This window comes from Alexandromys fortis, unplaced genomic scaffold (genome assembly GCF_014885135.2).
Source record: "Alexandromys fortis isolate MF-2015 unplaced genomic scaffold, M_Fortis_MF-2015_v1.1 scaffold_187, whole genome shotgun sequence".
Taxonomy (NCBI): domain Eukaryota; kingdom Metazoa; phylum Chordata; class Mammalia; order Rodentia; family Cricetidae; genus Alexandromys; species Alexandromys fortis.
In genome coordinates this window covers 2117681-2129159 of record NW_026068088.1, presented here as the reverse complement: position 1 = coordinate 2129159, position 11479 = coordinate 2117681, and the positions used below count along the sequence as shown (strand labels likewise).

Here is an 11479-nt window from a genome sequence, read left to right as displayed (position 1 = left end):
TAAGAAAAGGATCTGTCCTTTCCACTGCATGGCCTCCACACACTGGGGAGCTTTCGCAGGCGTGAGGAGAGAGAGTGCAGCAGACTCGCCTTCTCCATGCAAGCCGTGGCCTCAGGTTTAAACCACAATGCAAGCTGCCTAGATATGAACCATTTCATGGTGGGGGCACTTCCTGAGTCTCTCTTAGGTGTCTAGAAACAGACCACAGACTGTAGAAGCTGCATAAAGGGCTATAAGGCATAGCCGCAACTCCCGAAAAATTACCAGTGTAGAGGAAGTCAAGCTATCTAGGGTATGTTATAAAACAAAACGTAGTTAAGTGCTCTTTCATAATCATAGGTTTAACTAAAAAAGACATTAGCCATGGCTGTCAAGCCCTTTACTGGCAGGGGAACAAGTACAGTGTAGTGGCTCAGCTCCCAGAATCACTCATCTGTCCTCTCTTGCAGGAGACAGCCTTAGGGGACAATCCCCTCCCCACCACGTGTTGGGAGGTGGAGAAGCAGGCAGTAAACTGTATATTTTAGGAAGCATATTCTCAGTCATATCAATCATTCCCCCTCCAAAAAAACCCATGAGGCAGATACTACTGAAGTCCTTGTTAAGTCAGGAAATTGAATCCATACCTCCAAGATTATGGTTGGCTGAGACCCCACACAAGGTCAGGCCAGGGGGGTCAGCACATCCCTAGAATGATTTTTAGAGGTCCTAGAGATAATCTCCACAGCCTATCGTTTACATTGTACTTTTATTTTAAAATACATTTTTCGTATTTTTAAAAATCCACTGTTAAATATTCTTAGGAGAGACAACTCTTGGCTGCCTCTGCCCTTTGCAGAGAACTTGGTAATGGAGGAACAATGGAAGGAAGACCCCAGCAGGAAGGAAGGAAAGGTTGCCCAGAAAGAAGGGAAAGTTCCATAAAGAAGTGGCACAGGCATGCCCCAGAAAGGCAGACAGGGTCTTTGGGATCGGGAGGATGTGAGGATTTTCAGGGCAGACAAGGATTCCTAAAGTTTGTCACTCAGAAAACATTGATTATCAGGTGGCAAGATGGCTCAGTGCCCCAGGCCATATGATGGAGTGCATCAACTCCCAAAGGTGGTCCTCTGAGGCTCCCATGCATGCCCCAACACACACACACACACACACACACACACACACACACAACTGTTCACGTGATTTTCTTAAATGTTCATTATTACCTGGTGGTAGTGGTGCACACCTTTAATCCCAGCGCTCATCGGGCAGAGGCAGGCGGATCTCTGTGAGTTTGAGCCATCCTGGTCTACAGAGTAAGTTCCAGGACAGCCAGAGCTATATAGAAAGACCTTGTCTTGGAAAAAAAAATAAAAGATTGTTACATAATCAAATAAAAAGACATATACATCCCGTACATGAAAAATCATAACATGTGTAATGAAAGACCAAATAAACATATTGCCCCAACAACAAGTCCAGATTGCAGCTGGTGATCTTTTATTATCTATGTAGGTAGCCACTGGAAGAGAATTCCAGGTATGTTTATCTGAGCGAAAGAAATGTTATTTTAAGGATTATTTTTAGAAGCAAAGGCTATGATCACACATGCAAATGCATGGCACACTGCACATGCTCATCTTCAGGTTGGAAACCTGGTGGCGGAACACCATTCCTGCCAACACACTTAGCATGAGTTTTGTTAGCTGGGACACCACAGAGACACCTCATCAGCACAACAGGGCACACCCTGGGCTTGAGCATGTCATGGCTCCTGTTGATGTCATCTACAGATTCTCTTTAACCTAAGCTTCCTAGTCAGCCACTTCTCCTGGTGTCCCATCCTCAGAGAACCTGGCACTCAGCCACACCAGCTTTCTCAAGGCGCCCACCTCCCATCTCTATCAGAACATGGCTAGATCCTCATGGCCATTTGTCCCTGGACGAGTATCTTCATGTACTCCTCTACTCCGATTCCCGTGATCCTGTGAGCTGTGACGCTCCAATCTTCAATTAGAGGTCACTCCCACGGCCCTCTCTTCCTCCTCCTCCACTTCTGTTCCAGGAAGTCCCAGGACCACAGGAAGCTCACCATTCCAGCTTGATGAATGAGCGTCCATGTCATGGCAGGACCCTGGGGACAGCAGCGTGTCCTTTCGGTTCTATTTGTTGCCTTTTTCCTAGAAACCTACACCTTCTCCCCATCATGTCATCCTTGTCCTATGCCCCCCCCATCCTCCCATGGGTTCCCCAGCAGGCTTCTCAGTTCTTATTCTGCTTGGAAAATTGCTGGCAACTGTTGAGGACATACCCCAGTTTATCATATTGCTTCAGGCCCATCTTCCATCCAGTCCTACACGGTCTTTTCCTCCACTCAGAGTCTAGGGACTTCATTTTCTTGTGTCCGGCACACTTTTCTTCATACTTCCTTTAAGACTTATCAGTTGACAAATGTCCATGAGACATGTCCCACTAGCTTTACCATATTTTCACACTGCTCCCTAAATCCCATTTTCATACTGTGAAATCCCCTTAAATACTGCCTATCTACCTTGTAGCCATGTCTTCTAGCCATTCCTCTCTGAAGAAGGATGGCAGACTAGAGAAAGGCATTAAGGTTGGATGCCCCATGGCTCAAATCTTCAGGTCCTAGAAAATGAACAGCAATTGGAAAAGCTGGAACAACTCTGCAACTGTGTTTCTTGGGTGCCCCGTCCTCTGATGGAGGACAGAGTGACGAACACATAGGTTCTAGCCATCATCAGAAACTGCAGGCCATGAAAGGAGAAGGGCTCCTGTCTGTCACACCAGGCTCCCTCAATGCCAAACTACTTTCAGAATCTTAAATGTTCTCTAGCAATCTCCCCACCCGCATCTTCCCCTACTTCCCAACTCCCAGTCAGCATCCAGGCCCATAGCATCCCACATTAAAGGACGCAAATGCATGCTGCTACAAAGGGGAAGGAGGCTGCACCTTCCACAGTGAACCAGAGGTGGGGCAGCGTGTAAGGAAACAAGTCGGAGCATTTGAAATCAGTTCCCTCATGGAAAATTCTGGGCCTGTGATTGACACAAGAACAATGAAGAAAATGCAATTTGGATCCGTTAATAGGAGAGATAGAAATAAGCCCCGGGACCGTTAAATGTTCTGTCTCACAAGGCAACACAATTTTGTAGGCGTGATTAGGCAGAAACAGTAAGATGGTGTGCCCAAAGTACTCATAGGATCTTTACAAAAACCACATAGAAATCCCATATTCTGATTTGTAAATACAATTTTTTTAGATGAGGAAACCTAAAGCTATTATTATGTGTGTGTTAGAACTTATTAAATAAGTAAATAGATCGTGAATGTAAGCCAGGCTTCATCCTCAGTAGTTGAGAGAGGAGTTCCTGCCAAGGGGAGGTGTGCCACACCCCTTTAGTCCCAGTACTCAGGAGACATAGGCAAGTGGATCTCTGAGTTCGAGGTCAACCTGGTCTACAGAGAGAGTTCAAGAACAGTTGTCATTATTTCTTAAGCAACACAGAGTAACTGTTTACTAGGTGTTTCATTGTATTAGTTGGTCTAAGTGGTTCAGAGATGAGTTAAAGCATATGAGAAGATGTGCATTTAAATTCCATGATAATTTAACATAAGAAATCTGAGCATCTTGCTATCTATAGGGGATCCCAGAGCCAATCCCCTACAGACACCAAGGAAAAACTGTAGCTGTCACATACAACTGTATGTGCACACAAAGAAGAGTCTGGTGAGTGTTCTAGTGCCACACAGGGAGGAAGAACTCATAAAAGGATGGAGCCACACTGAAAAGACACCAAGTTGAGGGAGATCTCAACAGACAAGTGGAGGACAATAGTAGAGAGCGAACAGGTGTTCCTGACAATAGAATTCTAATTAACAAACACATAAGGAATGGGAGAAAAAAGTCTAAACTATTATTTGGCAAAAGCATGTTGTCAAGAAGCATGTCAAAATTAAGGGATGAAGGCCTGATGAGAAATAGTCTCCTCTGTGATGAGAAAATACTGTGTGGTCCAATCATGCCTCCCCCTAGGGTTCATCAAAGAGGGATAGGACAGTAACTTGCAGTAGTGAGTCCTGCCAGGCAGCCTACCCAAGAGACAGTGTCTCCATCCGCAACTAAGGAAAACCATGGGTCCTGATACAATGCACTGAGGACCCACCGAGTTGTGCTGTAAAGAATGGAGAAGGCAGACACAAGAGAGGTCAGACCAACCAAAGTCAAGGGACACCACAAATGAACAGTCCAGAGTCAGGGTTAGAATGACAAAGAAAGACCTGGGAGCCAACCCCACTGAAAGGCTAGAGAGACGTGATGTTCAGCGCAGTGCAGGATCCTGGAGGAGAGGGGACAGTTGAGAGACAGCTGGAGACATTTATAGACTCCTTCATGATAATATTCCACTGTAATGTTCTGGTCTGGAAGATTCTAGAACGAGTGTTGGCGTGTGAGATGGAAATGCTAGGGGAAATCTAAAATCTAAATCAATTATTATTTTATTGACTGCCTAAATCAATTCATCATTTTCATCAGTAATTGTGCAATCAGTTTAAAACAATAAGTAGTACTTGTTGCTGTCCTGTTTTTAATTATTAATCAAATACAGATGCAACTATTAGAGCTCTTTATTGCAAATTGTGACTATATTGGTTTCTGCTTTGCTTTTATTTTTGCATGTGTGTACGTGCATGCATGTGTGTGTGTGTGTGTGTGTGTGTTTGTATGTAGATCATTGCAGGACAACTTGGAGGAGTCCATTTCCTCCTTCCGCAATGTGAGTCCCAGGGATGGAACCCAGGTTGTCATGCTTTCTTGGTGACAAGTGACTTTACTCTGCTGAGCTATTTGGAGGCCCTAAATTGTGACTATTTTGTAAGATCACACTGGTTTGATATTAATTCAACCTCATGCAGTATAATTTGACTTTTAACCTGTATCACATTCTTAAAGTGTTTCTATGGGGAAACAATGATTTTATCTTTTTAAGTTTAGTTTATAGCTTTATTTTGAATTTTGAGGCTGGGTCTCAATTTGTAGCCTCAATTAGCCTGGAACTTTCTATATAGCCCAAGCTCCTCTTGAACAGGATACTCCTGCCTCCGTCTTCCAAATTCTGGGATTATAGGCTTGAGCCACCATGCCAGGTTTCATCAGCATCTCTGAGGACTCTCGGTAGTGTGAGGTTCTCAGATTTGCAGCTCAGATAAACAGACTCAACCCGGCTCTAACATCATTTCTTCCTTTCTCTTCATAAGATCAGAGAAAAGCTAGAAGAGAAAACCAACGAGAAATATGAAAAATTCGAAGCCACCGAGTATAAAAGTCAAGTCGTCGCTGGAGTCAATTACTTCATTAAGGTTAGACTCCAACTTCAGTTATCACCCGTGTGACGTTTCCTGCTGCCCCGCCTGGACCTTCATTCCTACCACTTGTCTTTGGTTAAGGCACTAGCGTGACACTTGCAGATAGAAGATTCCAGAAGGATATTTACCTTGCTTTTCCTCATGGATATAGGAAGCTTACTTATATGGTTCTTAATTTCTAGAACCTGTATAGAAAAAGAGGCAGTAACAGTCCGGGTCATGGGTTTTGGTCATGGCTGTTTCTTCTGTCAGGTAGATGTGGAAGATAATGTCTTAGGATGTGGGAATTTTCCAAACAGTGTCTTAGAGCCTTTCCTACCTCCAAACTTCCTAATTCTATGTGTGTCCAAATCAAATGCACTTAAAGAAGGACTCTAATCATTAGTTGGAAGAACAATTCAAGCCACTTTCGTCCTTTAAATAAGTGGTTAGTAATATGATTTAAATAATTCTTTTTACAACTCAAGAAGGTCCAACTTGTGGCACTCCAGCCACAGAGTATAGTCACATTTATAGTATTTTAAAAAATAAATTTTAGGAGCTGGAGAAATGATCCAGCTGTTAGGAGTGCATGCTGCTCTTGCAGAAGCTGCAGGCTGTGTCCAGCACCCACATCAGAAGGCTCACAACCTCCTGACCTCCAGCTATAGGAGATCTGATTGCTCTGGCCTCTGAGGGCACCTATTCCTAGATGCTGTACACAGACACACATGCACATGAGTAATTTTTTAAAAATTAAAACAAATTGTATAGCTTGTCATATCAAAAAATTAATTTAAATGGTGTCCTGATTGAGTTCCAGTGGAAAAAAAATACTTTGACTCGCCTGTGATATCAATGAAAGCTATTTAAAAACTCAACTGTGGATAATAGATAGGAGCCGTGTTTATCTCTATGTATTAACAATGACAATCTTGATTTCAAAGATAACAGATGTTGAGGTGCTTCTACCTAGTCTGCTTTGTCACTGGACCAAGGCACAGTGCCATTTATTTCTTTTTTTAAAAAGTAATTAACTACTTAAGATATAATTTTTTAATGTATTCCGTTTAAAAAAAAATGACTTGAGTGGAGCTAGCCAGCTCAACATGGGTTGTGTATGAGGAACAGATCTGTTTGTTTCCATCACAGTTGAGTTCCTGGTGTGTTCCAGGCCTGAGGAAACTGTGGGCAAATCCCTCATCAGGAACTGCTTCCGCCCACGATCTTTCTTCACAGCCCGGAAAGAAGTAGCAGTTCAGGAAAAAAAAAAATCACACAAAGATAGGAATTTTCCACCAAAACTGAGGCTATTTTAATAACTCTGATTATCCAAATAAATACACTTCATTTATTAATTAATTAATTACTTTCCTCACATACTTCTTTAAAAAGCTCATTAGAAAATTATCTTGAAATTTTCTTCCCTTGAGTACCCTACTGCAGTGTGTTCACTCTCATTCTCTTCCATTTCTTCCCTTCTCCCCCTTCCCTCTCCCTTTCCCCCTCTCCCCTCTCTGCTTCCCCCTCCCTTTCCCTCCCCCTCCTTCTACTCTTCCACTGGGCCTTAGTTCCCTCCTTCCTTCCAGCAGGCACAGAGCTGTGAGGCTCTCAGCCACTCTCTAGATTTTCTGTCTTGAGTTCCTACTGAGAGAGTTGTACAATGAAGGACTACAGGCCTTGTTGTTAGGGTTGTCCCAGGTTTGACCTTGGTTCTACTCCTTGTTCACACTTGTTTAAAATCTGTGTGATGCCAGGCGGCAGTGGCGCATGCCTTTAATCCCACCACTCGGGAGGCAAAGGCAGGCGAATCTCTGTGAGTTCGAGACCAGCCTGGTCTACAAGAGCTAGTTCCAGGACTGGCTCCAAAGCTACAGAGAAACCCTGTCCCGAAAAACCAAAACAAACAAACAAACAAATAAATAAATTCTATGTGATGCCAACATCCCCTCCCCTGAGTCTAACCCCCTAACCTGAATGGTGGGAACAATAACCCATGGTGCCCTTAGGATGTGCAGGTACAATTCTATAAGCAGGCCATGCCCCTCTTCACCTGATCCTCATTAAAAAGCCATGAAACAAAAATAAACCACTTCTACCAATCAGTTAGTTAGTTGGTACCAATCAGAAAACTGATCTCTAGAAAGGTAAATGACACTAGAAGTTCACACTACTGTAAGCACAGAGCCCGGACTTCCAGCTGAAGCACTGGCTTGAGTAATGTTAGCAATGTTTGCAATGGTTGCTGCTCTTTGCCAAGGAGGAAACAAACACTTTTATTAAAAAAGGAACACTGTCCAGTGAGAAGAATACAAATGCTGAGCATGGGGTACACCTGTAACCCAGTACTCAGGAGACAAGGCAGGCCGATTCCAGAGTTTGAGGCTAGCCTGGGCTACATAGAGAGATTCTTCCTCAAAACAAAACCAGCCAACAAGAGAAGGAAAATGATGTGGATGATGAAATCTAAGAGATCTAGGTTGAAATTTAGGTTCTGCCATTTGTTCATTGGTTTTTGTTGTCTGTTGTTTTGGCTTGGTTTGGTTGTTGTTTTGACGCAGGATCTCATGTATCTCTGGTGGTTGGAACTCAAACTTCATATGTAATATAAAATGACCTTGAGTTTCTGCTCCCCTTACCTCCACCTCCGGATGCAGGGATTATAGTAGGCACACATCACTGGGTTTATGAGGTGCTGGTTGACCAAACTCAAGGCTTCGTACTAGACAGACAAACACTGTGTTAACCAAGCTGCACCCCAGCTCTAGGAGTTCATCTCCTTGGTCTGTTGCTGGCATCTTTAAAACTGATACTGCCACAGCTTTTTTCAGACCTACAGTAAGCAGTCAGTGTGATCAAACACACACACACACACACACACACACACGTTTTGTGTGTTGCTCATTATAGTGTCGTATATAATGATAAACTCTGATAGGTCCATTTTAAGACAGGGTTTTTCTGTGTAGCTTTGGAGCCTGTCCTTGCTTTGGAGCAAGTTTGGAACTTGCTCTGTAAACCAGACTGGCTTCAAACCCAGAGATTCTTCTGCCTCCTGAATGCTGGGATTAAAGGCATGTGCCACCACTGCCCAGTGCACCTAACCTTCTTAATTTTACTTTACAAAGGAGGTGAGCAGACCACCCACCCCTCTCAGTTCTCAAATGCCTGGTGGGAATTCACAAAGTAGGTTCCAATACACCTTGGGTACAGGGACCCATACAGTCCACATTTTCTAAGCGATTCTGAGGTTTTTCTCCTTTATCGAGCTATATGGCACTTTCTCTCCCAAGTTAGAAGTCAGAAAACAGAATCACCAAAAATATAGGCTGCCCTCTGCTTCTGTTCCACGCATCATGAAAATCAAATGAAGTTCTGGAATGTGATTTGTACCCAGGTTATAATGAAAAGCACAATAAATTAAACGCAGATGGAGCTCGACAGATGGCAAGAGCACTGGTTGCCCTTGCAGAGGACCTGGCTGTGGGTTCCAGCACACATGAAATCTCACCACATCTCTAACTCCAGTTTGAGGGGAGATAGCACCCTCTGCCGGCCTCTCCAGACATCACACGCACATGGTGCGCTGAAATACAAGCAGGCAAATTGTCCATACAAATAAAATATTCTTCTAAAAAGTATTAAAAACAAATCTAGGAAACCCACTTCCTGCCATACTGTTAGCTGCTCTTTCTCCAAACATAAGGGCTGATGGGAGCTCAGTTCTCGGGCGCCGCCTTGGACGGAAGTGTCATTTCATTTCAGGATGGCTTATCACACCACCTTTACAAGACAGCTGCTCTGACTTACAGTGTAGATCCACGTGAATAATCTCCCCCCACACCATCTTTACAAGACAGCTGGTCTGTCATACAGTGTAGATCCACGTGAATAATCTCCCCCCACACCATCTTTACAAGACAGCTGGTCTGTCATACAGTGTAGATCCACGTGAATAATCTCCCACCCTCATGTCTTTCAGGTGGATGTCGGCAATGGTAACTACATACACGTGAAAGTCTTTCAAGGTCTTCCCGGACAAGATGAGGATTTGGTGCTTAGTGGTTACCAGACTAACAAAACCAAGGATGATGAAATCACCTACTTCTAAAGAGACCTGATTCCTCCCACTGTAGAGATGTGGCCGTCAATAAAGAAGCATTCTTCAAATAACTGTTTGCTTCCAGTATTGTTCATTTATAGTACTGACCTTTGCTTTCTTGACAATGTTTTAAAACCTGGAACGCTACCTGAATTTACGTGTCACCCTTGGGCACGGGCCATGCTAATCTGAATCATTCCGATTTTAGTGCACGTGCTGCCAAAGACAGCACAGTGTTGTTGGCTTAGAGCAGAAATTCCACGGTAAACGGTGCCAACCGGAAAGCTTATAAAAACTAATAAGGTTCGGCTGCAATTGGGTAAAGGTTTAGTACCTCTTCATCCTCACTGCAAGTGGGTTAGGTCCGTGGCTGCCAGGGATGTTCCCTGTGGTTGCCCAGAACCCAGCATGCCATCTCTGCTTCCATATTTGGAAAATAAAGAGGTATTTTACATGACATGCTTTGAAAGCTGCAACTGGAGCTCAATATGCAGACCAGGCTGGCCTCGAACTCAGAGATCCACCTGCCTCTGCTGCCCGAGTGTTAGAATTAAAGGCGTGAGCTGCCACCACTCAGCCTGATATTTGAATTTAGACAGATATAACATTAGTGTTATAGATAATAACACTAATAATATATAGTGTCCTTTGGGTCATATGATCATTTTAACAACATTAGTGCTTCCAGTGCACGGACAAAACATTTTATTTTTACTATGTATCTCCTTTGATTCGTGTTTTAGGATTTCGGGCAGCCTTATCTTCCTAATCAAATTTTTATTTCTAAAGGCCTGGTGAGGGTGGGAAGTTGTTACAGTGAGATTTTTCTTTTTATTAGTCTTTCAGACAGGCTATTGTTAGTGTTGGGAAACACTGCTGGTGGATGTTTTGTTGTTGTTTTACCCAGGGTCTCACCACGCAGCCAGTGGATGGCTTGGAAAATTCACTGTGTAGACCAGGCTAGTTTGATATAACTCAGGGCTAAGGCCATCAGGGCTGGGCATTTCCTTCAGGGCAGGCTTTTTATTACTGGTTTAATCACCAGGCTCTTCTTTATTCATCCGTGCAGATTTCCTGTTTCTTTATCCTTCAGTGTCGGTAGGGGAACATGTCTGGAAATTCCTAGGTTCTTTGGGGACATGCAATTGTTCCGAATAACATTCTATAGTTCCCCGTATTTCTGTGGTAGCTGCCGTATTGCCTCTACTTTGGTTGGTGAATACATTTTCTGGGATCCCCAGTTTTTTTGTTCAGTTTAGACCAAGAGCCATCAACTCTTCAATCTTTTCAAACACTGACTTTGTCTTGCTTGTTTTCGGATTTCCGTCTACTTCTGCTCTGGCTTCTATTCTCCCCTTCGTCCTTTGACCCCGGCTCGACCACAGCATCTGGCAGTTCATTCGTGATCTTTTCGCAAGGACTAAACGTGACCGCCGTTGCTCTCAGAGCCGCGTGTGCCGTATCCCATCTTACAAGTCTTGGTGTGTCCTTTCCGGTTTCTGTTGCCTTCATTTTCAGGTTCCTTTAAAAGCTATTCGTTGATCCATCGGTTGTTCTGTCATATGTTGCCTAACTGTCCTGTGTTTGTGAGTCTCCAACGTTCTTCCTGCCCGTGATTTCTACTGTCACAATGTTGTGATGTAAAATAAATAAAAAGGCATTTGCATGGCATCAGTCTTCTTCGATTGCTAGACTTGTCTTGGTCTGGCACAGGATGTGCTGGATTCTGTATTGGGTCCATTTGGTCAAAGTGTGAAGTCCAGAGTTCCTTTGTTGATTTTGTCTGGATAACCTGTCCGATATTGAAAATGGTCTTTGAAAGTCCCTTACTGTTGTGGTATTTCTTTTGTTGGTGTTGCTGTTTTGAGACAGGATCCCGTTACAGCCTCTGCTGGCCTGGAACGCATGGTCCTGCCTCTGTGTCGTGGGGCAGGCGTGTGCCACCAGCCCCAGCTCCCAACCACTACTGTATCTTAATCCGTCAACTTCCTGCAAATCTTTAGATTTGCTCCGTTTGCTTATGTGTCTCG

General features: G+C 43.8%; 1 protein-coding gene and 1 non-coding gene across 2 annotated transcripts in view; one reads left to right on the top strand and one right to left on the bottom strand.

Moving 5' to 3' along the window:
- The window catches only part of Csta (cystatin A), an 11508-nt gene extending 2050 nt beyond the window's left edge, over positions 1-9458 (top strand). Inside the window, exons 2-3 of the mRNA XM_050122383.1 lie at positions 5261-5362; positions 9330-9458. Of these exons, the coding sequence (XP_049978340.1) occupies positions 5261-5362; positions 9330-9458 (231 nt within the window). The remainder of the gene's footprint in view (positions 1-5260; positions 5363-9329) is intronic.
- Positions 9459-9579: 121 nt separating this feature from the next.
- On the bottom strand, positions 9580-9681 carry LOC126488740 (U6 spliceosomal RNA). Its single transcript, XR_007588787.1, has one exon. It is a non-coding gene; the product is annotated as a U6 spliceosomal RNA (small nuclear RNA).
- Positions 9682-11479: the final 1798 nt, after the last annotated feature.